The sequence below is a fragment of the Scyliorhinus canicula genome, chromosome 23, assembly GCF_902713615.1.
Source record: "Scyliorhinus canicula chromosome 23, sScyCan1.1, whole genome shotgun sequence".
NCBI lineage: Eukaryota > Metazoa > Chordata > Chondrichthyes > Carcharhiniformes > Scyliorhinidae > Scyliorhinus > Scyliorhinus canicula.
The window spans coordinates 20,021,132-20,048,933 of NC_052168.1; the positions used below are offsets into that span (position 1 = coordinate 20,021,132).

Here is a 27,802-nt window from a genome sequence, read left to right on the forward strand (position 1 = left end):
ACCCTCTGACAGTGCAGCACTCCCTAGTCTGACCCTCTGACGGAGCGCACTCACCTCAGTACTGAACCTCTGACAATGCGGCACTCCCCTCACTACTGACCCTCCGACAGTGCAGCACTCCCTCAGTACTGACCCGCTGTCAGATCTGCACTCACTCAGAACTGATCCTCTGGACGTGCTGCACTCCCTCAGTACTGACCATCTGACAGTACGGCACTCCTCTCAGGTACTGACCATCTGACAGTACGGTCACTCCCTCAGTACTGACCTCCTGACAGTGCGGCACTCCCTCAGATACTGACCCGCTGACAGTGAGGCACTCCCTCAGTACTGACCCTCTGACAGTGGAGCACTCCCTCAGTACTGACCCTCTGACAGTGCGGCACTCCCTCAGTACTGACCCTCTGACAGTGCGGCACTCCCTCAGTACTGACCCTCTGTCTGTGCAGCACTCCCTCAGTACTGACCCTCCGACAGTGCAGCACCCCCCCGTACTGACCCTCTGTCAGATCTGCACTCACTCAGAACTGACCCTCTGATAGTGCAGCACTCCCAGTACTGACCCTCTGACAGTGCGGCACTCCCTCTGTACTGACTCTCTGACAGTGCGGCACTCCCTCAGTACTGACCCTCTGTCAGTGCAGCACTCCCTCAGAACTGACCCTCTGACAGAGCGGCACTCCCTCAGAACTGTACCTCTGACAGTGCGGCACTCCCTCACGACTGACCCTCCGACAGTGCAGCACACACTCAGTACTGACCCTCTGATAGTGCAGCACTCCCTCAGTACTGACCCTCTGACAGTGCAGCACTCCCTCGGAACTGACCCTCTGACAGTGCAGCACCATCAGTACTGACCCTCTGACAGTGCAGCACTCCCTCAGTACTGACCCTCTGACAGTGCAGCACTCCCTCAGTACTGACCCTCTGACAGTGACGCACTCCCTCAGTACTGACCCTCTGAGAGAGCGGCACTCACTCAGAACTGAACCTCTGACAATGCGGCACTCCCTCACTACTGACCCTCCGACAGTGCAGCACTCCCTCAGTACTGACCCTCTGTCAGATCTGCACTCACTCAGAACTGATCCTCTGACAGTGCTGCACTCCCTCAGTACTGACCATCTGACAGTACGGCACTCCCTCAGTACTGACCATCTGACAGTACGGCACTCCCTCAGTACTGACCCTCTGACAGTGCAGCACTCCCTCAGTACTGACCCTCTGACAGTGAGGCACTCCCTCAGTACTGACCCTCTGACAGTGGAGCACTCCCTCAGTACTGACCCTCTGACAGTGCGGCACTCCCTCAGTACTGACCCTCTGACAGTGCGGCACTCCCTCAGTACTGACCCTCTGTCAGAGCTGCACTCACTCAGAACTGACACTCTGACAGTGCGGCACTCCCTCAGTACTGACCCTCTGTCAGAGCTGCACTCACTCAGAACTGACACTCTGACAGTGCAGCACTCCCTCAGTACTGACCCTCTGTCAGAGCTGCACACTCAGAACTGACACTCTGACAGTGCGGCACTCCCTCAGTACTGACCCTCTGTCAGTGCAGCACTCCCTCAGAACTGACCCTCTGACAAAGCGGCACCCTCAGAACTGCACCTCTGACAGTGCGGCACTCCCTCACTACTGACCCTCCGACAGTGCAGCACTCCCTCAGTACTGACCCTCTGACAGTGCAGCACTCCCTCAGTAGTGCACTGCAGTGTCAGTCTAGTTAATTAGTCAAGTCCTGAGACATACAACCCTGACCATCTTGTTCTGAGTATTATAATGCTAGTAAATTTCATTGTCGCAAGTCGGCTTATATTAATTAACACTGCAATGAAGTTACTGTGAAAAGCCCCTCGTGGCCATACTCCGGCACCTGTTCGAGTGTCCAAATTACCGAAAAAGTACATCTTTCGGGACAGCGAGTTCCACAAATTCACCGCCCTCTGCGAGAAGTAGTTCCTCCTCATCACAGTTCTAAATCTACCGCCTCTCAACCTGTATCTGTGAATTCCCATTCTAGATTGCCCCACAAGGGGGAACATTTGATCTACGTTTACTTAATCAATCCCTCTTAGTATTTCACATACCTCAATCAAATCCCCTCTCATGCTTCTGAGCTCCAGCGAGTTTCAGCCCAAAGTGTTTAAATTCTCCTCCTACATCAACCCTTTCATCCCCGGAATCAATCTGGTGAACCTCCTCTGAACTGCCTCCAATGCCACCATATCCTTCCTCAAATAAGGAGACCAAAACTGCACATAATACTCCAGATGTGGTCTCACCAACACCCTATACAATTGCAACAACACTTCTCTATTTTGATACTCGTCCTCTTGTAATAAACATTAACATTCCATTTGCCTTTTTAATTACATGCTGTACCCGCATACAGGCTTTCTGTGATTCATGAACAAAGACACCCTCTGCCCAGACGCATTTTGAATCTTCTTCCCATTTGGATAATAATTCACCTGACAATTGGATAACCTCCCACTTATCCACATCAAACTCCATCTGCCAGATTTTGGCCCAATCTCTTAACCTGTAGGTTAGATGGCCTTTAGTTTTTTTTCCATGTCGGTGCAACATCGAGGGCCGAAGGGCCTGTACTGCGCTGTATCGTTCTATGTTCTATGTTCTATCTATAGCCATCTGTAAAATCTATATCTCCTCTTCACTGCCTGCTTTCCCACCTATTTTAGTATCGTTTGAAATGTTGCTATATTACACTCTGTCCCTGCTTGCAGACCTCCAAATAGTGGAGGTCTGATGACTGACCCCTGCGACACTCCACTAGTTACAGTTCACCAGCTAGAGAAGGTCCCATTTATTCCAACCCACTGTTAGGAATGGGTTAACAGACCTTCCAATTAAATGCTAATTTAATGTCAATTATCGAAAAGAAATCAGTGATATATAAAGGTGTTATCGGTGGCACTGCTTGGTGGAGATTTGTGTGTGAAGTTGGGTCAAAGAAATAAAGGTGTTTTATGGAGAAGCAGAACTCTTGGCTCCTTTACTCTGCAGCAGCCTGGAAGCTTGAACACCCTCTGCTTTCTGTCAGTCAGCCAATCCTCAATCCAATCTAGTCCCCTACCCACAATCCCCTGAGATCGCACTTTCTGGATCAGTCTTTTATGTGGCACCTTGTCAAATGACTTCTGAAACTCTGGATATACCACATCCACAGGTTTCCCATTATCCACCTTGCTGGTTATGTTCCCAAAGAACTCAAGCCAGTTTGTTAAGCATGACTTACCCTTCATAAAACCAGAACTCTGCTGCCCATGTCCTGATTCAAAGTCCTGTTGTGCTGCCCCCGATCTCGCTGACCTCTGCCGGCCCCATTAAACAACGCTTTGGGTTTTAAAATGTTCATCCTTGTTTTCAGACCCTTTTGTGGCTTCGCCTCCACCTCCCTATCTCTGTAACACCTACAGCCCTATAGCCCGACAACCCTCCCAGACATCTGCGTTCCTCGAATTCTGCTGTCTTATGCTCCCTGAATTCAATCGCTCCAGCATTGGAGGCCGTGCCATCAGCTGCCCGACCCCTGAGCTTCAGAATCCTTTCTGTTAATCTCCCCGATTCTCTCCCTCTCTCTCCTCCTGTAAGATACTGCCTTTAAGGTGAAACATTCTGTTTCCTAGTGTTCCTACCAAGTAGCTTGGAAAGTTTTATTCGATTAAAAGGATTATTGTTTATGAGCAGTTCACTCACTGACTGGGTGGTGTGCCTCAGAGGAGACCAGGAGTGGGACGGTGGGTGTAGGAGGATGTTGCTGTTGGCTATAATGACACTTGCTCTCTACAATATTTCTGGACAATGGTTTTCTGGCTCGGAATCCTTACTCACATGTAGTCACGCATGCATTCCACGCTGTACATCATAGTGTCCCTTGTTGAAGTCACGCTGGAAAAAAACACAAATAGAAGTTCTCATTATGCCAATATTTACCAATATTTACCAATCCAATCATTCCCCTTGATCACTGTGACTTTGTAACTCCATGATTTTTATTGCTCCACAGGAACTGTTTATTTTATTTCTCCTCACTCCTGGTCATGAATCCCCAGGAATTCAGGGGGTTTTTGCCTTTTCCGAATTTGAAGTGTTATTATTGGGCAGCGAACTCCAAGAAGGTGTGAGACTGGGGTAGGGAGCCGGAGGCAATGTGGGTGAGGGTGGAGGCAGGCTCTTGTAGGGGGTTGGGGCTGTGGCCGCTGGCAATGGCGCCGTTCCTGTTTGACCCAGAGAAATATTTGGGCGGTCCGGTGGTGGTGGCCACCCTGAAGATATGCGGGCAGTTTCAGCAGCATTTTAAATTGGAGGCGGGGCCGAGGCTGATGCCGATCCGAGAGAATCATTTGTTTGAGCCGGCGAGACTGGACGCTCGATTTCGGGGATGGGAGAAGCGAGGGGCTGATGGAAATTAAGGACTTATTTATGGAAGGGCAGTTTGCCAGTTCGAGGAATTGACGCAGATGTTTGGGATTCCAGCATGGCCTTTAGGTAGATGCAGGTGTGGGATTTTGCAAAGAATGTTTTCGCAACTTCAGTGACACCGCCTTCCTCGTTGATGGAGGGGGTGATGTCGGTGATGGGGCTGGGAGGGGGGGGGTCATCTCACCGATTTATGGGAGAATTTAGAGGAGGATACGGAGTTGCTGGAAAGGATTAAGGCCAAGTGAAAATGAAATGAAAAGAAAATTGCTTATTGTCACAAGTGAGCTCCAAATGAAGTTACTGTGAAAAGCCCCTAGTCACCACATTCCGGCGCCTGTTCGGGGAGGTGGGTATGGGAATTGAACCCGCGCTGCTGGACTGCCATGGTCTGCTGTAAAACCAACTATTTAGCTTTGTGTTAAACCAGCCCCTGTATGTGGAGGAGGGGAAGAGGAGCTGGGGATGGTGCTGGAGGAGGGGTTGTGATGTCAGCGGCTGCGGAGGGTGAATGCCAACCTGGTGTGCGAGGCTGGGGTTGATACAGTTAAGGGTGGTGCACAGAGTGCCCCTGACGAAGTCGAGGATGAGCCGGCTGTTTGAGGGGGTGGAGGACATTTGTGAACGGTGTGGGAGGGGCCCAGCCAATCATGTTCGTGCTCTGGTCCTGCCCGAAGTTGGAGTGGAGGTTGGGGGAGGGGGGATAGAGATGGGGGAGGTTTTTCTTTGAGTTATTGGGGTGTTGGTTAGTGGAGTGGGGTGTGGGGAGTTTCTGTTGTTCTTGATGTTTTGCCTTGTGTTTTATCTATAAAATGTAAAAAATTTAAAAGCCAAATAAAAATGTTAAAAAATATAATTCCCAGGAACCCCCAGCTCTCTGGTTACACAAGTGACCAAATCCTCTTGGACTGGGCGAGGTGACATCCTCCTAATTCAGTGAGAGGACCATCGAACAAACACCGGTGTCCTTATCGATGCCAGCACGGCAAGCATTCAGGAAAAACTCCTGTAAAATAAAAACAAAGGATGCTGAAAAACCTCAGCAGGCCAGGCAGCATCTGTGGAGAGAAACTGAGTTAATGTTTCAGGTGCAGTTCATCAGAGCTGTTCCGAGATGACTTTGACAGCTTTACTGGAACTGCCCCCACAGGAGTGAAAAGAGCACAGACCAGGGATCAAACCTCTGAGACAAGGAGGAAGGGGGTGGATAAACCCTGGAAATGGTAAGAGGGATACTCTGGGACAAGGAGGAAGGGGGTGGATAAACCCTGGAAATGGTAGCAGGGATACTCTGGGACAAGGAGGAAGGGGGTGGATAAAACCCCGGAAATGGTAAGAGGGATACTCTGGGACAAGGAGGAAGGGGGTGGATAAACCCTGGAAATGGTAGCAGGGATAGGCCGTTGATCAGAATGTTGGCAAGACTCTAACTCTGTTGTCTGAGTATTATTATTACTAGTATCAAGAGGACCCTTCCTGTTGTTTCCCTTATTTCCCATTTCTTTTACTTTGTGGACATAATTTTGATCCATGGATGTGTAATGGACATAAAAATTTAATTCGAGCAGAGGAAGTGCAGAACTCCAAAGTTGCAGAATATTACGCCGTGCTATTGGAGATTTAGCTGCTGAACTGCAGAACTCAGACTTTCTGGAACCCGGGAGTTCGGATGATTTGGTTCGATTGGTTAGCTGGTGACCAATAGATTGGCCCAGGACCGTATTCTGCCCGGCGACAGGTGGTGATTGGGTCCTACCCGTGTGGGATGGTTTCAGAGAACCCAGGAAGGGACAGGCAGGTCCTGGATGCAGAGAGAAGAAGCTGTGAACTGCTGTCTCTCTCTTTCTCCAGAAATGCTGCCGACCTGCTATTTCCTGGACCAACAGAGACGTTTTTGAGACTTGGATGAATCTACAGTGAAATCCATTACAGACTCAAAGCAGAAACCTCAAACTGAAGACCTAGACTGAAGGAAGGTGAGCTAGAAGGCATCTGTATGAAACAGAGATGTGTGTGTGTGTGGAGGGGGTGGGAGAGTTAAAGAGTAGGGGTTAGGAATTAGATAATAGTTAAACCAGTTGTATTTACTGCATCTTTCCTCACAATTGCTATTATTAATAAAAATTAATTGTGTTTACATTTACAAACCTGGTGAATGTATTTATTGGGCAACCAGAGACTAAAGACTTTGGGTATTTTCTGAGAATTAGAACAACATGGAACTGTACAACATAGTACAGGCCCTTCGGCCCACGATGTTGTGCTGAATTAATTGTTAATTTTAATTGTGCTGCGACTCTGAGTAAAGTGGGGATGGAATTGACCGTGTACTGGCCTAGGGGGTCGTAACATAGCGTATCCACTGCTGAACAGCGGGATGTGAAAGTTGGCAGCTTCCTCAGTAGCCTGGTGCAGGGCAGTGAAACGCAGGTCAGGCACTTGTCCATTATCTGCACCATGGTGTGTGCTTCACCACGGTTGCACAAGAGTGAGTCATGGTGCCCCCAAAGGAAGGGGTTGTTACGGCAGGGTCCGACCCCAGTGTGGAACCTGATCAGTTTGACCCATTCACCACTTGGGAGCTGAAGCCCGGGATTTGCGACATGGAATAATCTTTTAATAATCTTTATTGTCACAGGTTGGCTTACATTAACACTGCAATGAAGTTACTGTGAAATTCCCCAGTCGCCACACTGTTCGGGTATACTGAGGGAGACAGAATGTCCAATTCACCTAACAGCACGTCTTTCGGGACTTGTGGGAGGAAACTGGAGCACCAGGAGGAAACCCACGCAGACACAGGGAGAAGATGTAGACTCCGCACAGACAGTGACCCAGCGGGGAATCGAACCTGGTACCTGGAGCTGTGAAGCAACAGTGTTAACCACTGTGCTACCGTGCCCACCCATAGGACTTAATCCGTTCAATCCTGTTCTATAATTCAATAAGGTCTCTGCTGGAGTCTCAACTCCACTTTTCTGGGATGTATTGCACAGGATTCGTGTGTCCGACTTCACTGTAGGAGACTTAGAAAATGTCCCAAAGATAAGTTGCACCTCCTGTTTTCTCAACACCTCTCACAACAACTGTAAACTTGCCTTTTTGTTCCTTTCAGAGACCCAAGAACTGCAAAGCTGGCCAGGAAATGGAGGAAGACACGAAAGCAGTGAAACAAAGACTCAATCACCCACTTGCTGCCACCAACTGAGGTACCGGGAACAATGTGGATAGAGACGCGACGTGCACATGGTGTGACACTGGCCGTAACAGCTCAGGAACTAGGGCAGGGGGCAAGGATAGCACAGATAGCAGTTTGCTGGAGGACATTAGCTCTGAGTACTCAGATGAGGAACGTCAATGGGCTCGGCTTCAGAAGAAGGCTGATAGGTGTAAACACCAAAATGTTTGGATCACGGGAGTGTATACCTGTGCTCAGTGCCATGGATGGAGGGGTCTGGCACCAACGTAGCAAAGTTTTGTGAAGAGTTTGAAGGCAACATTGAACACGTGGCCACCTCCAGCAACAAATCTGTGGACCCTGCCAAGATGAAGAAACTAATGGCTGATGTCTCAGCAGCTACTGCAGCATAACCAGCATCTGCCCAATGTTTGAATGCTGCAGTGGAGTTTAACAGGCCTCGTAATGGTCAAATAACAGGCCAATTGTTGTTTTTAAAATAATTTTTATTGGAATTTTTTACAGAAAATATAAAAATATAACAAGTATAGCAACAAGCAGTAATATGCAACTAACAGCCCCATAACACCCCCAATTCCCCCCCAAACCGTAACATCACATGTATCACACTCCCCCCACCCCCCCACCAAGAAGAGAACTTAACCATAAATTAAAATTAAATAAATCAAATTTAAATAAAATAAGCAAACACAATCAACTCCCCCCCCCCCCCCCCCCCCCCCCCCCGTTTCTGCTGCTACTGTCCCAGTACCCTATCGTTGAGCCAGAAAGTCGAGGACAGGTTGCCACCGTTTAAAGAACTCTTGTACCGATCCTCTCAGGGCGAATTTGACCTTCTCTAGCTTAATGAAACCCGCCATGTCATTGATCCAGGTCTCCACGCTTGGGGGCCTCGCGTCCTTCCATTGCAGCAAAATCCTTCGGCGGGCTACTAGGGACGCAAAGGCCAGCACACCGGCCTCTTTCGCCTCCTGCACACCCGGCTCCACTGCAACCCCAAAGATCGCGAGTTCCGATCCTGGCTTGACCCTGGATCCCACCACCCTTGACACCGTCCTCGCCACCCCCTTCCAGAACTCCTCCAATGCCGGGCATGCCTAGAACATATGGGCATGGTTCGCTGGACTCCCCGAGCACCTGACACACCTATCTTCACCCCCAAAGAACCTACTTATCCTCGTCCCAGTCATGTGGGCCCTATGCAGCACCTTGAATTGAATGAGGCTAAGCCGCGCACACGAGGAGGAAGAATTTACCCTCTCTAGGGCATCAGCCCATGTCCCGTCTTCGATCTGTTCCCCCAGTTCCCCCTCCCACTTCATTTTCAGCTCCTCTACTGACGCCTCTTCCACCTCCTGCATAAGCTTGTAGATATCGGATATCCCCCTCCCCGACCCAGACCCCCGAAAGCACCCTGTCACTCACCCCCCCGTCGCCGGGAGCGCAGGGAATCCCTCCACCTGCCGTCTAGCAAATGCCTTTACCTGCAGATATCTAAACATATTTCTCGGCGGGAGCCCAAATTTCTCCTCCAACTCCCCCAGGCTCGCAAACCTTCCGTCGATAAACAGGTCCCTCAGCTGTCTAATGCCCGCTCTATACCATCCCTGAATTCCCCCATCCATGTTCCCCGGGATGAACCTATGGTTCCCCCTTAATGGAGCCTCCATTGAGCCCCCCACTTCTCCCCTATGTCGCGTCCACTGCCCCCAAATCTTGAGGGTAGCCGCCACCACCGGACTCGTGGTATACCTCGTGGGAAGGAGCGGCCACGGCGCCGTTACCAGGGCCCCCAGGCTTGTATCCCCACAGGACGCTCTCTCCATCCGTTTCCATGCTGCCCCCTCCCCCTCCATCACCCACTTACGAACCATCGACACGTTGGCCGCCCAGTAGTACCCCGAGAGGTTGGGCAACGCCAGCCCCCCCCCCCCCATCTCTACTTCGCTCCAAGAAGACCCTCTTCACCCTCGGGGTGCCATGCGCCCAAACAAATCCCATGATGCTGCTGATCACCCTTTTAAAAAAGGCCCTAGGGATAAAGATGGGCAAGCACTGGAAGAACAAGAACCTTGGGAGAACCGTCATTTTGACGGATTGCACTCTACCCGCCAACGATTGCGGCACCATGTCCCACCTTTTAAATTCCTCCTCCATCTGTTCCACTAGTCTGGTGAAGGTAAGCTTATGAAGAGCCCCCCAACTCCTGGCCACCTGCACCCCCAGGTACCTGAAACTCTTCACTGCCCTCCTGAAGGGGAGCCTCCCAATTCCCTCCTCCTGATCTCCCGGGTGCACTACAAATACCTCGCTCTTTCCCAAGTTTAGCTTATAGCCCGAGAAGCCCCCAAATTCCGCTAACAGCTCCATCACCCCCGGCATTCCCCCCTCTGGGTCCGCCACATATAACAGCAGGTTGTCTGCATACAGCGATACCCGGTGCTCCTCCCCCCCCCCCACACCAGACCCCTCCATTTCCCTGACTCCCTCAACGCCATGGCCAGCGGTTCAATCGCCAGTGCAAAGAGCAGGGGGGACATGGGACACCCCTGCCTGGTCCCACGATGGAGCCTAAAATACTCTGATCTCCTTCCATTTGTGACTACACTCGCCATCGGCGCCGCGTAAAGCAGCCTCACCCATTTGATGAATCCCTCCCCAAATCCAAACCTCCATCAGCTCCCACAGGTACCCCCACTCAACTCTATCAAACGCTTTCTCTGCGTCCAGCGCCACCACTATCTCCGCCTCCCCCTCCACTGCCGGCATCATGATAACATTGAGCAGTCTCCGCACATTCGTGTTGAGCTGCCGCCCCTTGACAAATCCTGTCTGATCTTCATGAATTACCTCTGGCACACAATCCTCTATCCTGGTAGCCAGGATCTTCGCCAGCAACTTAACGTCTACGTTAAGGAGCGAGATAGGCCTATATGATCCGCACTGCAAGGGGTCCTTATCCCGTTTTAGGATCAAAGAGATCAGTGCCCGCGACATCGTCGGGGGCAAAGCCCCCCCTCCCACGCCTCATTGAAAGTTCGCACCAGCAGGGGACCCACCAGGTCTGCATATTTTTTGTAAAATTCTGCCGGGAACCCGTCCGGCACCGGGGCCTTACCTGACTGCATTTGGCCGATCCCCCTGACTAGCTCCTCCAACTCTATCAGCGCCCCCAGCCCCTCTACCAGCCTCTCTTGAACCCTTGGGAAACATAGCCTGTTCATGAAGCTCTCCATCCCCTCTCTCCCCCTCGGAGGTTCCGACCGGTACAATCCCTCGTAAAAGTCCCTAAAGACCCCGTTTACTTCTGTCCCCTTCTGCACTACATTTCCACCCCCATCCTTCACTCCCCCAATTTCCCTAGCCGCATCTCGCCTACGGAGCTGATGCGCCAACATCCTGCTCGCCTTCTCTCCATACTGATATACCGCGCCCTGTGCCCTCCTCCACTGTGTCTCCGCCTTTCTGGTGGTCAACAAGTCAAAATTGGCCTGCAACCTGCACCGTTCTCCCAGCAACCCTTCCTCCGGTGCCTCCGCATATCTCCTGTCCACCTCCAGATGCTCTCCCACCAGTCTCTCCCTCTCCTTCCTCTCCCTCCTTTCCCTGTGGGCCTGAATGGAGATCAGCTCCCCCCGGATCACTGCTTTCAGAGCCTCCCACACCATCCCCACCTGGACCTCCCCCGTATCATTGGTATCCAGATACCCCTCAATGCTTCTCCGAACCCTCTTACACACCTGCTCCTCCGCCAGCATCCCCACATCCAAGCGCCAAAGCGGGCGCTGGTCTCATCTCCCATCTCCAGATCAACCCAGTGGGGGGCATGGTCCGAAATCGCTATGGCCGAGTAATCGGCATCCTGCACCCTCGGAATCAATCCCCTGCTCAGGACAAAAAAATCTATTCGGGAATAGACCCTATGGACATGGGAGAAAAAGGAATACTCCCGCGCTCTCGGTCTCCCAAACCTCCAGGGGTCCACCCCTCCCATCTGGTCCATGTATCCCCTCAGCACTTTGGCCGCTGCCGGTCTCCTACCCGTCCTTGAACTGGACCGGTCCAGTGTGGGATCCAGCACTGTGTTAAAGTCTCCCCCCATGATCAGGCCCCCTGCCTCCAGGTCCGGGATGCGGCCCAACAATCGCCTCATGAAGCCAGCATCATCCCAATTCGGGGCATATACATTCACCATCACCACCTTCTCTCCCTGCAGCCTACCCCTCACCATGATATATCTGCCCTCCTTGCCCGACACCACCTCAGCCGCCTCAAACGCCACTCTCTTCCCCACTAGGATCGCCACCCCCCGGTTCTTCGCGTCCAAACCTGAGTGAAAAACCTGCCCCACCCACCCCTTCCTCAGACGGACCTGGTCCGCCACCTTCAGGTGGGTCTCCCTGGAGCATAGCCACGTCCGCCTTCAACCCCCTTAGATGGGAGAACACCCCTGGTTCTCTTAACCGGCCCGTTCAGCCCCCTCACGTTCCAGGTAATCAGCCGGATCAGAGGGCAACCCGCCCCCTTCCCCCGCCGACTAGCCATAGCTTGGCAGATGTTCACCCCAGGCCAGCACACCCCGCTCAACCCGTTCCCCATGGCGATAGCGCCTCTCCTCTTCCCCCCCCCCGGCCCCCATCGGCTCCTTCCTAGTCATTCCAGCAGCAACCCGGTATACCCCCCCCCCCCCCCCCCCCCGCCCAGCTAGGACCCCTCCTAGCCGTGACGCACCCTCCATGGTACTTCCGTGAGTCAGCTGACTTCTGCTGACCCCGGCAGCTCCCGCCAAAACCTATCCCCTCCCGGCATGGGGTCATCCCCCTCTTGCCACACCTCCTTGTCATTGCTGCAGCGCGTGAAAGAAGACCCGTAGAGGCCCCTCCCCACCGCAAGCTCCACCCCCCGCCCCGCAGCGCGGGAAACCAGAGGAAAACCCGCGCTTTCACACTGCCACACCCCACCCTTCTGACGCAGTTCCCCAAAATCCAATTTCCCCTCAATCCCCAGCCCCGTACAGAAGAGAACATATAGAACACAAACCCCCAACACTCCCCACCTAACCCACAACCATGCCCAACAAACAAACCCACCCGTAAACAGAGCAAACAGAAAACCAGCATACATAACACACATGTCGAAGTTAAAAAAGTTGAAACAGTTGGAACAAAACAGCCACAGCGGAAACAACGCCGGCCAAAGTTTGTCCCCAGGCCCTAGTTCGAGTCCAGCTTCTCCGCCTGTACAAAGGGCCACGCCTCCTCCGGGGACTCAAAGTAATGGTGCCGGTCCTTGTATGTCACCCACAGGCGCGCAAGCACCGCCTTCGTCCGGTTGAACCCAGCCCGCCGCTTACCCACCTCCGCACTCCAGTCCTGGTAGATCCTCACTACTGAATTCTCCCATTTACTGCTCCTCTCTTTCTTGGCCCAGCGCAGCACACACTCCCGGTCACTGAATCGGTGGGACCGCACCAGCACTGCCCTCGGGGGCTCACCTGCCTTGGGCCTCCTGGCCATCACTCTGTCCGCTCCCTCGAGCTCCAGGGGCAAATGGAAGGACCCCGCTCCCATCAATGAGCTCAACATTGTGGTCACATGGAAGGTCACGTTGGAAGCTAAAGAGCAGGACAAGCAGAGTCTCAGGATTGCTACGTGGAAGTGAGGGAAGGAACAGAGAGTGCGTGCAGCTGAACACGTGGCTACAGGGCTGGTGCAGGAGGGAAGGCTTCAGATATGTGGATCATTGGGATATCTTCTGGGGAAGGTGGGACCAGTATGTGAAGGACGGATTGCACCTAAACTGGAGGGGAACCAATATCCTGGGTGGGAGGTTTGCTGGAGCTCTTCGGGAGGGTTTAAACTAGTTTGGGAGGGGGATGGGAACCAGAGCTTTGGATCAGAGGATAGGGTAGCTGTTGAACAGGCAGAAATAGTATGCAGCAAGTCTGTAAGGAAGGATAGACAGTTGATAGGGCAAAGCTGCACTCAGTGGAATGGGTTAAAGTGTGTCTGTTTCAATGCAAGGAGTGTCAGGAATAAGGGAGATGAACTTAGAGCATGGATCAGTACTTGGAACTACAATGCTGTGGCCATTTCGGAGACATGGATTTCACAGGGGCAGGAATGGCTGTTAGATGTTCCGGAGTTTAGATGTTTTCAAAAGAATAGGGAGGGGATTAAAAGAGGAGGGGGAGTGGCACTGTTAATTAGGGAGTGCATCACAGCTGCAGAAAAGGAGGTAGTTGAGGAGGGTTTGTCTACTGGGTCAATATGGGTGGAAGTCAGAAACAGGAAAGGAACAGTCACTTTATTGGGAGTTTTCTACAGACCCCCCAATAGCAGCAGAGAGATAAAGGAACAGATTGGGCGCCAGATCTTGGAAAAGTGCAGAAGTAACAGAGTTGTTGTCATGGGTGATTTCACCTTCCCTAATATTGACTGGAACCTCCTTAGTCCAAATGGTTTGGATGGAGCAGATTTTGTCAGGTGTGTACAGGAAGGATTCCTGACTCAATATGTAGATAGGCCGACTCGGGGGGCCATATTGGACTTGGTGCTCGGCAACGAACCAGGCCAGATGCCAGATGTCTCGGTGAGAGAGCATTTCGGTGACAGTGACCACAACTCCTTGACCTTTACCATAGTCATGGAGCGGGATAGGAAGGTATTTAATTGGGGGAGGGGAAATTATACTGCAATTAGACAGGAGCTGAGGAGCATAAAGTGGGAACAATTGCTCTTGGGGATTGTTTAAGGAGCACTTGCTGCGAGTGCTGAATAGTTTTGCCCCACTGAGACGAGGAAGGAATGGTCAGGTGAAGGAGCCGTGGATGACAAGAGAAGTGGAGCTTCTAGTCAAGAGGAAGAAGGAAGCTTACATAAGGTTGAGGAAGCAGGGATCTGACTCGGCTCTAGAGTGTGACGAGGTAGCCAGGAAGGAACTCAAAAATGGACTGAGGAGAGCTAGAAGGGGGCATGAAAAAGCCCTGGCGGGAAGGATTAGGGAAAACCCCAAAACATCCTACACTTATGTGAGAAATAAGAGGATGATCAGTGAGAATAGGGCTGATCAGGGATATTGGAGGGAACTTGTGCCTAGAGACTGAGGAGATGGGGGAGGCCCTAAATGAATATTTTGCTTCAGTATTCACCAGAGAGAGAGACCTTGTTGCCCATGAGAACAGTGTGAACCAGGTTAATAGACTCAAACAAGGTGATATTAAGAAGGAGGATGTGCTGAAAATGTTGAAAAGCATCAGGATAGATAAGTCCCCTGGGCCTGACGGGATATACCTATGGGAAGCGAGGGAGGAGATTGCTGCGCCGTTGGCGATGATCTTTGCATCCTCACTCTCCACTGGAGTAGTACCGGATGATTGGAGGGAGGCGAATGTTGTTCCCCTATTCAAGAAAGGGAATAGGGAAATCCCTGGGAATCACAGACCCATCAGTCTTACATCTGTGGTGAGCAAAATATTGGTAAGGATTCTGAGAGATAGAATTTGATTATTTGGAAAAACATAGTTTGATTAAAGATAGTCAGTGATGTGACCATCAATTTACTAGACACATGATTGGAAGTAAACTGTGGTTTTAATAGTCTTACAACTAAGCCAACCTGCAACCAGAGGAACTGAGAGCAGGCTTACGGCTACAGTGCTTTATACTTACGGTTAGTGGGCGGAGCCAAGGGTGGAGCCTAGTACAAACTCCTCATCTCCCCCTATGGGCAGAGCCACGCAACGGATCACATACAGAGCCCACAAGGACACAATACATGTAAGGCAATACAGTTTGAATTACAATGGCATATAATTCACCACATTCACCCCCTGTAAAAAAATCTAGTCCGGCGGGGGTGACGGGTCTACAAATTGAGCCGGTCCGGGGCTGGGTGGTGGCGGTCGGTGAGGGTACAATTGTGGACTCCGGGGGTGATTCGGTTCAAGCTTCGTACCGACCGGTGCGATGGGCGACGGGGAGCGCAGGAAACCTATAGGCGCGGGGGCACGGAGCATGGGCGCAGGGCGCGGAGGGTTGGGTGGGGTGTAGCGTGGGGGGTACCTCGGCGGTAGTGGTGGTGGAGTTGGATCCGCAAGCGCCAGGTCCCGGAGGGAAACGGTGTCCTGACGGCCGTCAGGGTATTCGATGAAGCACTGCTGCCTCACGCACCGCGAGGTCCCAGGTTCAATTCCGGCTCTGGGTCACTGTCCGTGTGGAGTTTGCACATTCTCCCCGTGTTTGTGTGGGTTTCGCCCCCACAACCCAAAAAAAATGTGCAGGGTAGGTGGATTGGCCACGCTAAATTGCCCCTTAATTGGAAGAAAATAATTGGGTACACTAAATTTTTTAATAAAATTTTTTTTAAAAAGGGTATTCGATGAAAACGTATTGGGGGTTCGAATGGAGTAGGAGCACTCTTTCTACGAGCGGATCAGTTTTGTGTGCCCGGACGTGCTTCCGGAGGAGAACCGGGCCCGGTGTCTTCAACCAAGCTGGGAGCGAAACCCCCGTGGTAGTGCCCCTAGAAAAATCAAATAGCCGTTCGTGAGGGGTCTGGTTGGTGACGGTACATAGGAGGGACCTAATAGCATGGAGCGCGTCGGGGAGGACATCCTGCCAATGGGAGGTCGGGAGATTCCTGGACCGGAGGGTCAGAAGGACGGTCTTCCAGACCGTCGCGTTCTCCCTCTCCACCTGCCTGTTCACCCTGGGGTTGTAGCTGGTAGTCCTGCTCGAGGCAATGCCCTTGTCAAGCAGGTACTGACGCAGTTCGTCGCTCATAAAGGACGAACCCCTGTTGCTATGTACGTAGCTGGGGAAACCGAACAGGGTGAAGATACTGTGCAGGGCTCTGATGACTGTGTGGGAGGTCATATCGGGGCACGGAATGAAAACGGGAAGCGGGAGAACTCATCGATGACATTCAGAAAGTACACATTCTGATTGGTCGAGGGGTGTGGCCCTTTGAAATCGATGCTCAGGCGTTCAACGGGCTGTGATGCCTTTACCAGGTGGGCCTTGTCTGGTCTATAGAATTGCGGTTTGTACGCGCAGATCGGGCAATCCCTGGTGATGGCTTTTACCTCCTCGGTGGAGAAAGGCAGATTTCGGGCTTTGACGTAGTGGGCGAGCCGGGTGACCCCCGGGTGGCAGAGGTCATTGTGGATAGCTTTCAGGCGGTCATCTTGCGCGCTGGCGCACGTGCCGCGGGACAGGGCATCTGGGGGCTCGTTGAGCTTCCCCGGTCGATACATAATATCATAATTGTAGGTGGAGAGTTCGATCCTCTACCGCAGGATTTTATCATTTTAAATTTTGCCCCTTTGTGAGTTGTCAAACATGAAGGCAACCGATCTTTGGTCGGTGATGAGGGTGAACCTCCTACCTGCGAGGTAGTACCTCCAGTGTCGTATGGCTTCCACGATGGCTTGTGTTTCTTTTTCGACTGAGGACTGTCGAAGCTCCGAAGCGGAGAGGGTTCAGGAGAAAAAGGCGACTGGTCTCCCTGCCTGATTCAGAGTGGCTGCGAGAGCAACCGCTCTGGCGTCGCTTTCCACCTGAAAGGGGACGGATTCACCCACCGCCCGCATGGCCGCTTTGGCGATGTCCTCCTTGATGCAGTTGAAGGCCTGGCTGGCCTCAGCTGACAGAGGAAAGAGTGTGGCCTTAAATAGTGGGCTGGCTTTGTCTGCATACTGAGGGACCTACTGGGCATAATACGAGAAGAATCCCAGGCACCTCTTGAGGGCCCTGGGACAATGAGGGAGAGGGAGTTGTAAGGAGTTGTAAGAGGGAGTTGCATACGGTCCGGGTCGGGGCCCAGGACTCCGTTTTCCACGACATAGCCGAGGATGGCTAGCCTGGTCGTGTGGAAAACGCATTTCTCCGTGTTATACGTGATGTTAAGTTTCTGGGCAGTTTGGAGAAATCGGTGGAGGTTGGCGTCGTGATCCTGCTGATCATGGCCGCAGATGGTGACGTTATCCAAGTACGGAAACATGGCCCGCAGCCCGTACTGGTCCACCAATCGGTCCATTGCTCATTGGAACACCAAGACCCCATTCATGACGCCAAAGGGAACCCGGAGGAAATGGAAGAGGCGGCCATCTACCTCGAACGCCGTGTAGTGGCAGTCCTCCGGTCGGATTGGGAGCTGGTGGTCAGCAGACTCCAGATCCACCTTGGAGAAGATGCGGTACTGGGCGATCTGATTCACCATGTCTGCAATCCTGGGGAGGGGGTACGCATCGAGGAGCGTGAACCGGTTAATAGTTTGGCAATAGTCCACTACCATTCAGAATTTTTCCCTGGTCTTGACGACCACCACCTGAGCTCTCCAAGGGCTGTTACTGGCCTCTATGACCCCCTCACGTAGGAGCCTCTGGACCTCGGTTCTGATAAACACCCTGTCCTGCACGCTATACCGCCTGCTGCGAGTGGCTACGGGTTTGCAGTCCGGAGTGAGGTTAGCAGAGTGGAGGGGGGTCGATTTTTAGCGTTGCTAGACTGCAGGTAGTGAGTGGAGGTAGGGGTCCGCCGAAGCTGAGTGTGAGACTTTTGAGATTACACTGGAAGTCGAGTCCCAGTAAGAGTGGGGCGCAGAGTTCGGGGAGTACTTACAGCTGGAAATTAGAGTAGCTAGCACCCTGAATCGTTAGGGTCGCGACGGTGCGCCCTTGGATGTGAACAGAGTGTGAACCCGAGGCGAGGGCATAGTTTGCCGTGCAGGGAAGATAGGGAGCGAACAGCGTCTTACCAGTTCAGGGTGTACGAAGCTCTCGGTGTTTCCGGAGTCGAAGAGGTACGGCATCCTGTACCCGTTGATTTTGACGGTCATCATAGAGTTCTGGAGGTGTTTCGGACGCGACTGGTCCAACGTGACCTCGCTGAGTTGCGGGTGGTCGGCGGTTCGATCAGCTGTGCTGGAGTGGCCCCGTGATGACTGTCCGCTGAGATCGTAGTCTTCGAGATGAGTTTCAGAGGTTGGAGAGGATGGAGCCCAAGATGACCGCCCCCGTGGATCGCACGTGGTGGGCGGCGAGGAAGATGGCGTCCAAGATGTAGGCCCCCATGAGTCACACGTGGCCGGCCGTGTGGAGGAGGGTTGCCAAGATGGCGGCCCCATGAGTCGCACATGTCGGGTGGGGGCGGAGTCGGCATACAGGCTGCAGCATTTCGGGGCCTGCGGGCCTGTGAGTTTGGGAATCGAGTGTTCTGGGCTGCGGGAGCGTTTGGAGTTTTCTTCGCTAGGCATACCCGGGCATAGTGTCCTTTGCGACCGCAGCTGCTGCAGGTCGCGTTGCGGGCTGGGCAGTGCTGCCGTGGGTGTTGGGGCAGCCCACAAAAATAGCACGCTGGTGCTGCATAATTAGTGTGTGGCCGCGCGGCGCAGGCCTGGGGCAGTCGCTGGTCGGGGGCCCATGATGGGGTCGCTTGGTCCGCGGGGAATGAGGTGAGGCTGCGGAACGAGACCTCCATGGTTGTAGCTAACCCTACAGTGTCCTCCAAGTTCTGGGCCCCTTTCCCCAGCAACCGTAGGCACACATAGTTGGACCTGAGTCCTGCCACTTATACATCACGGACAGCGAGCTCTATATGCTGGGCGGCTGATACAGCCTGAAAATTGCCGTCCCGAGCTAGGGCTTTTAAATCCCGCAGAAAGTCTTCCAGCGACTGGCAGCGGGTCGTGAAAATATGGCGTGCGTAGACCTCGTTGATGTGACGCACGTACATTTGGTTGGGCATTGCCAGGGCCTCCGTATACGAGGTATTACATAGAATTTACAGTGCAGAAGGAGGCCATTCGGCCCATCGCGTCTGCACCGGCTCCCGGAAAGAGCAACCTACCCAAGGTTAACACCTCCACCCTATCCCCATAACCCAGCAACCCCACCCAACACTAAGGGCAATTTTGGACACTAAGGGGAGTTTATCATGGCCAATCCACCTAACCTGCACATCTTTGGACTGTGGGAGGAAACCGGAGCACCCGGAGGAAACCCACGCTCACATGGGGAGGATTTGCAGACTCCTCACAGACAGTGACCCAAGCCGGAATCGAACGTGGGACCCTGGAGCTGTGAAGCGATTATGCTATCTACAATGCTACCGTGCTGCCGGCAGTACAGTTGAGTTGCGTAGAGATATGATGGCTCACCCTTGCGTGCAGTAGGCTGAGTTTCTGCTCCTCCGTAGTTTCTGAAGTGCTTGATTCAGCCAGGTAGGCCTTGAAACATCTGAGCCAGTGCAGAAAGATTTATTTCACCTCTGCAGCCTGCGGGTCGAGTTCTAGTCGGTCAGGTTTGAGGGCTGATTCCATAGTAGTTTTCTAAGACTATTAAATTGATGTGACCATCAATTCACTAGACACGTGATTGGAAGTAAACTGTGGTTTTAATAGTCTTACAACTAAGCCAGCCTGCAACCAGAGGAACTGAGAGCAGGCTTACGGCTGCAGTGCTTTATACTTCCGGTTAGTGGGAGGAGCCATAGCGGAGCCCAGTACAAACTCCTCATCTCCCCCTATGGGCAGAGCCGCGCAACGGCTCGTATACAGAGCCCACAAGGACACAATACATGCAAGGCAATACAGTGTGAATTACGATGCATATAATTCACCACAGTCAGCACGGCTTTGCGAGGGGCAAGTCATGCCTCACAAGCCTCATTGAATTCTTTGAGGATGTGACGAGACACATTGATGAAGGTCGGGCAGTGGATATGGATTTCAGTAAGGCATTTGATAAGGTTCCCCATGGTGGGCTCATTCAGAAAGTTAGGGAGCATGAGATACAGGGAAATTTGGCTTTGGATACAGAATTGGCTGGATACAGAAGTGGATGGAAAGTATTCCGCCTGGAGGTCGGTGACCAGTGGTGTCCCGCAAGGATCTGTTCTGGGACCTCTGCTCTTTGTGGTTTTTATAAATGACTTGGATGAGGAAGGGGAAGGGTGGGTTAGTAAGTTTGCCGATGACACGAAGGTTGGGGGAGTTGTAGATAGTGTTGAGGGCTGTTGTAGGTTACAACAGGACACTGACAGGATGCAGAGCTGGGCTGAGAAGTGGCAGATGGAGTTCAACCTTGATAAATCTGAAGTGATTCATTTTGGAAGGTCGAATTTGAATGCTGAATACAGGTTAAAGGCAGGATTCTTGGAAGTGTGGAGGAACAGAAGGATCTTGGGGTCCACGTACATAGATCCCTCAAAGTTGCCACCCAGGTTGATAGGGTTGTTAAGAAGGCATATGGTGTGTTGGCTTTCATTAACAGGGGGATTGAGTTTAAGAGCCGCGAGGTTTTGTTGCAGCATTATAAAACCCTAGTTCGACCAAACTTGGAATATTGTGTCCCGTTCCGGTCGCCTCATCATAGTAAGGATGTGGATGCTTTGGAGAGGGTACAGAGGAGATTTACCAGGCTGCTGCCTGGACTGGAGGGCATGTCTTATGAAGAAAGGTTGAGGGAGATGGGCTTTTCTCACTGGAGCGAAGAAGGCAGAGAGGTGACTTGATAGAGGTGTACAAGGTGATGAGTGGCATGGATAGAGTGGATAGCCAGAGACTTTTCCCCAGGGCGGTAATGGCTGTCACGAGGGGACATAATATATATATTGTTTTAAATAAATTTTATTGAAAATTTTTGAATTTATACAACATCAAACCATACTAAAATATCAACAATAACAATAATGACAACAATCATGAACCTTCGCCCCTCCTCAATGAACAACCCAACATATTACCAACAACTTAAATTAACACAATGTTAATTTAACACAAAGTTACATAACCGTAGCGAGAAAAAAAATAGAAACTACAATAAGGAACACCCCTCCTGCCCCCCCCCCCCCTCCTCCTCCTCTCTCCACCCCCCCCCCCCCCCCCCCCCCGGGTTGCTGCTGCTATTGACCAAGATACCGATCTTTGAGCCAGGAAGTCCAGAAAAGGCTGCCATCGTTTATAGAACCCTTGTACTGATCCTCTCAGGGCAAATTTGACCCTTTCCAACTTTATAAATCCCGCCATGTCATTGACCCAGGTATCCACACTTGGGGGCCTCGCATCCTTCCACTGCAGCAAGATCCTCCGCCGGGCTACTACACACACACACAATATACAGTGCAGAAGGAGGCCATTCGGCCCATCGAGTCTGCACTGGCTCTTGGAAAGAGCACCCTACCCAAGGTCAACACCTCCACCCTATCCCCATAACCCAACCCAACACTAAGGGCAATTTTGGACACTAAGGGCAATTTATCATGGCCAATCCACCTAACCTGCACATCTTTGGACTGTGGGAGGAAACCGGAGCACCCAGAGGAAACCCACGCACACACGGGGAGGATGTGCAGACTCCACACAGACAGTGACCCAAGCCAGAATCGAACCTGGGGTCTGGAGCTGTGAAGCATTTGTGCTATCCACAATGGTACCGTGCTGCCCACGGCTAGGGACGCAAAGGCCAGGACACCGGCCTCTCGCCTCCTGCACTCCCGGCTCTACTGCAACTCCAAAAATCGCGAGTCTCCACCCTGGTTTGACCCTGGATCCAACCACCCTCGACACCGTCCCCGCCACCCCCTTCCAGAATTCTTCCAGTGCTGGGCATGCCCAGAACATATGGGCGTGGTTCGCTGGACTCCCCGAACATCTGGTGCACCTGTCCTCACCCCCAAAGAACCTACTCATCCTAGTCCCGGACATGTGTGCCCGGTGCAGCACCTTAAATTGGATGAGACTAAGCCTCGCACATGTGGAGGAAGAGTTGACTCTCTCCAAGGCATCCGCCCAAGTCCCGTCCTCTATCTGCTCCCCAAGTTCCTCCTCCCATTTAGCCTTCAGCTCCTCCACTGACGACTCCTCCACCTCCTGCATTACCTTATAGATGTCAGACACCTTCCCCTCTCCGACCCACACCCCCGAAAGCACTCTGTCCATCGTCCCCCGCGACAGCAGCAGAGGGAATCCCTCTACCTGTCGCCTTGCAAACGCCTTTACCTGCAAGTATCTGAACATGTTCCCTTGGGGAAGGCCAAATTTATCATCCAGTTCCCCCAGGCCCGCAAACCTCCCGCCAATAAACAGGTCCCTCAATTTGCTGAAGCCCGCCCTTTGCCACCCCCTAAATCCCCCATCCTTGTTCCCCGGGATGAACCGATGGTTGCCACCCAGTGGAGCCTCCATCGAGCCCCTTGTTTCCCCCCGATGCCGTCTCCACTGTCCCCAGACTCTTAGGGTCGCCGCCACCACCGGGCTCGTGGTAAACCTCTTAGGGGAGAGCGGCAACGGTGCCGTTACCATGGCACCCAGGCTCGTACCTCTACATGACGCCATCTCCATTCTTTTCCACGCCGCCCCTCCCCCCTCCATCACCCATTTACGCACCATTGACACATTGGTTGCCCAATAGTACCCCAGAAGGTTGGGCAGCGCCAGCCCGCCTCTATCCCTCCCTCGCTCCAGGAACACCCTCCTCACTCTCGGAGTCCCATGTGCCCACACAAAGCTCAAAATACTGCTAGTCACTCTCCTAAAGAAGGCCCTGGGGATAAAGATGGGCAGGTACTGAAAGAGGAACAAGAACCTCGGAAGCACCGTCATTTTGATGGACTGTACCCTCCCCGCCAACGATAATGGCAGCATGTCCCACCTCTTGAACTCCTCCTCCATCTGATCTACAAGTCTGGTGAAGTTATGCTTGTGAAGAATCCCCCAGTCCCTGGCCACCTGCACCCCCAGGTACCTAAAGCTCTCCCCTGCCCACCTAAGCGGGAGCCTACCAATTCCTTCCTCCTGGTCTCCAGGGTGCACCACAAACACCTCGCTCTTGCCTAAATTTAATTTATAACCTGAAAAGGTCCCAAACTCAGCTACCAACTCCATCACTCCCGGCATCCCTCCCACCGGGTCTGCCACATACAGTAACAGGTCATCGGCATACAACGACACCCTATGTTCCTCTCCACCTCGCACCAAGCCTCTCCACCTCTCTGAATCCCTCAACGCCATCGCCAGCGGCTCGATTGCCAGTGCAAACAACAAGGGGGACAGGGGGCAACCCTGCCTGGTCCCTCGGTAAAGCCGGAAGTACTCCGACCTCCTCCTATTCGTGGCCATGCACGCCATTGGGGCCTCATATAGCAGCCTTACCCATCTAATGAACCCTTCACCAAATCCAAACCTCCCCAACACCTCCCATAAGTACCCCCACTCCACTCTATCGAAGGCCTTCTCCGCATCCAGTGCCACCACTATCTCTGCCTCCCCCCTCAATCGCCGGCATCATGATGACATTCAACAATCTCGGCACATTTGTGTTCAGCTGCCTTCCCTTCACGAAACCTGTCTGGTCCTCGTGCACAACATCTGGCACACAGTCCTCTATCCTGGTGGCCAGGATTTTTGCCAGGACCTTAGCATCCACGTTGAGGAGAGATATGGGCCTGAATGAACCACACTGCTGGGGGTCCTTGTCCCTCTTTAAAATTAACGAGATCAGCGCCCGCGACATCGTCGGGGGCAAAGTCCCCCCTTCCCACACTTCATTGAGCGTCCGCACCAGCAAGGGGCCCACTAGGTCCACAAACGTTTTATAAAATTCCACCGGGAACCCATCCGGCCCCGGTGCCTTCCCTGACTGCATCTGCCCGATCCCCTTAACTAGCTCCTCCAGCTCAATCGGCGCACCCAACCCCTCCACCTTCTCCTCCTGCACCTTCGGGAAAGAAAGCCCGTCAAGGAACCTCTCCATTCCCCTCCTCTCCCCCGTTGGCTCCGACCTGTACAGTTCCCCGTAAAAGTCCTTGAAGACCTCATTCACCTCTACCCCCTTCCGCACCACATTCCCACTCTTGTCTCTCACTCCAGCAATTTCCTTCGCCGCATCCCGCTTGCGGAGCTGATGAGCCAGCATCCTACTCGCCTTTTCACCATGTTCGTACACTGCCCCTTGTGCCTTCCTCCACTGTGCCTCCGCCTTTCTAGTGGTCAGCAAATCAAATTCAGCCTGCAGGCTGTGCCTCTCCCCCAACAGTCCCTTCTCTGGTGCCTCTGCATACCTCCTGTCCACCTCCAGCATCTTTCCCACCAGTCTATCCCTCTCACTCCTCTCGCTCCTCCCCCTGTGTGCCCGGATGGATATCAGCTCCCCACGAATCACTGCCTTCAGGGCTTCCCAGACCATCCCCACCTGAACCTCCCCCATATCATTCACCTCGAGGTACCCCTCAATACTTGCCCGGACCCTCCTACACACCTCCTCCTCCGCCAAAAACCCCACATCCAACCGCCACAACGGACGTTGGTCCCGCACCTCCCCCATCTCCAACTCTATCCAATGCGGAGCGTGGTCGGAGATTGCAATGGCCGAATACTCGGCCTCCTCCACTCTCGGAATCAATCCCCTACTCACCACGAAGAAATCTAACCGAGAGTAGACCCTATGTATGTGGGAGAAGAAAGAGTACTCGCGTAACCTCGGCCTCACAAACCTCCATGGATCCACCCCACCCATCTGGTCCATAAACCCTCTCAGTACCTTGGCCGCCGCCAGCCTCCTACCCATCCTAGAGCTGGACCAATCCAGTGAAGGATCCAACACCGTATTAAAGTCCCCCCCCCATGATCAGACCTCCCGCCTCCAGATCCGGGACCCGTCCCAACATACGCATCATAAAGCCCGCATCGTCCCAATTTGGGGCATACGCACTAGCCAGTACCACCTTCTCTCCTTGCAGCCTGCCCCTAACCATAACATACCTACCCCCCTTATCCGCCGCCACCTCCGATGCCTCAAACAACACATTTTTCTCCACCAGAATCGCCACTCCCTGGTTCTTCACATCCAACCCAGAGTGGAAAACCTGTCCCACCCATCCCTTCCTCAGGCGGACCTGGTCCGCCACGTTCAGGTGGGTCTCCTGAAGCATTGCCACATCTTCCTTTAGCCCCTTCAGGTGAGCCAGTAAGTTACCCTCGACCGCTTCACCGGCCCATTCAACCCTCTCGCATTCCAGGTGACCAACCGGATCAGAGGGCGTCCCGCCCCCCTCCCCCGTTGACTAGCCATAGCCCGTCGACTGCCCGCCCCAGGCCAGCACCCCCTGCCCGACCCAGTCCCCACAGCGACAACATCTCTCCTCTGTCCCCCCAGCCCCCACCAGCTCCTTCCTGACCCTACCAGCAGCAACCCGGTATTCCCCTTTCCCCCCTCCCTTCCCCCCCCAGGCTAGGAACCCTCCCAGCCGCGAACCGTCCTCCATTGTACTTCCGTGGGTCAGTTAACTTCTGCTGACTCCGGAAACTCCCGCCAATAACCCGACCCCTCCCAAAGTGGGATCATCCCCCAATCTATCCCTCCTCCAGGCACCGCTCTAGCGCGGGGAAGAACCAGTTAGGGCCCCGCCTCCCCCATCACCGTCTCCGCCCCCCAGCCCCACAGCGCGGGAAACCAGAGGAAAGCCCACGCTTTCGCACTGCCCCACCACACCCTTCTGACGCAGCACCCAAATAACAGTTGCTGCTCTTCACCATACCCCCAACCCGACATAGAATACAACAAACCCCCCCGACCCTCCCCGCAAGATACACAACTCAACCAATGCCCCACAGCAGAAACAAACATAGCAGAACAACACCCCCATAAATAACCATATCAAAATTGCAAAAGTACAAAAAAAAAGAACATAACAACAGCAGAATCCAGCACTAAGATATTACAACCGACCCCGCAACCCCAAACCCCTAGTTCAAGTCCAGTTTCTCCGTCCGCACGAAGGCCCACGCCTCCTCCGGGGAATCGAAATAATAATGCCGGTCCGAATAAGTTACCCACAGGCGAGCGGGCTGCAACATTCCGAACTTTATCTTTTGCCTGTAAAGCACCTCCTTCGTCCGATTAAATCCGGACCGCCGCTTAGCCACCTCCGCACTCCAATCCTGGTAGATCCGTACTACCCCATTCTCCCAGTTGCTGCTCTTCACCTTCTTGGCCCAGCGCAGCACACACTCCCAATCACTGAACCGGTGGAACCTCACCAGCACCACACGCGGGGGGTTCATTGTCCTTAGGCCTCCTGGCCAGTACTCTGTGTGCTCCCTACAGCTCCAAGGGCAGATGGAAAGACCCGGCCCCCACTAGCGAGTTCCGCATCGTAGCCATGTAGGTTGTCAGGTCCGACCCCTCCAGCCCCTCCGCAAGGTCCAAGATCCGCAGATTTTTCAGCCTCATGCGGTGATCAAGCTCCTCAAAGCGTTCCTGCCACTTCTTGTGCAGTGCCTCGTGCCCTTCCACCTTACTCATGAGGACCACGGCTTCCTCCTCTCGTTCAGTGGCCTGCGTCTGCAACTCCTTGATGGCAGCACCCTGGGTGGTCTGAATCACCGACAGCCTTCTGTTTGTTTCCTGCAGAGAGCTCAGTACCTCAGCCTTGAAGTCTGTGAAGCAGAGCAGGAGAGCAGCTAGTTGCTCCTGGGCCGACTGTTTCCACTCCTCTGGATCTCTGCCGGTGGCCATCTTGGATCCCTTCCCCCGTTTTTTCTGGGGAGCTTCTGCTGCTTTTTCCCCCTTTCCACTCCGAGTTCGAGTCATGGACTGCAGGGAAAGTCGTTCAGCACACCTTCCTCCACCGGGAGACGTCGGAAAATTTCAGTTTTGGGCTCTAAAAAGAGCCGCAAAGTCCTTTTAAAACGGGAGCTCCCAAATGTGTGGCTTCCTACTTCATCACAGCCACCGGAAGTCCCTTCCCACGCTTCTTAAGTGTCCGCACCAGGAAGGGGCCCACTAGGTCCACAAACTTTTAATAAAATTCCACCGGGAACCCATCCGGCCCCGGTGCCTTCCCTGACTGCATCTGCCCGATCCCCTTAACTAGCTCCTCCAGCTCAATCGGCGCTCCCAACCCCTCCACCTGCTCCTCCTGCACCTTTGGGAAAGAAAGCCCGTCGAGGAACCTCTCCATTCCCCTCCTCTCCCCCGTTGGCTCCGACCGGTACAGTTCCCCGTAAAAGTCCTTGAAGACCTCATTCACCTCTACCCCCTTCCGCACCACATTCCCACTCTTGTCACTCACTCCAGCAATTTCCTTAGCCGCATCCCGCTTGCGGAGCTGATGAGCCAGCATCCTACTGGTGTATATGGATTTCAGTAAGGCG

General features: G+C 53.2%; 1 protein-coding gene across 1 annotated transcript in view; it reads right to left on the bottom strand.

The window, feature by feature from the left end:
• LOC119956635 (cytochrome b-c1 complex subunit 2, mitochondrial-like) overlaps positions 1-27,802 on the bottom strand; it is a 185,365-nt gene that overhangs the window by 106,043 nt on the left and 51,520 nt on the right. Inside the window, exon 5 of the mRNA XM_038783975.1 lies at positions 3,862-3,918. Coding sequence (XP_038639903.1) covers positions 3,862-3,918 — 57 coding nt within the window. The remainder of the gene's footprint in view (positions 1-3,861; positions 3,919-27,802) is intronic.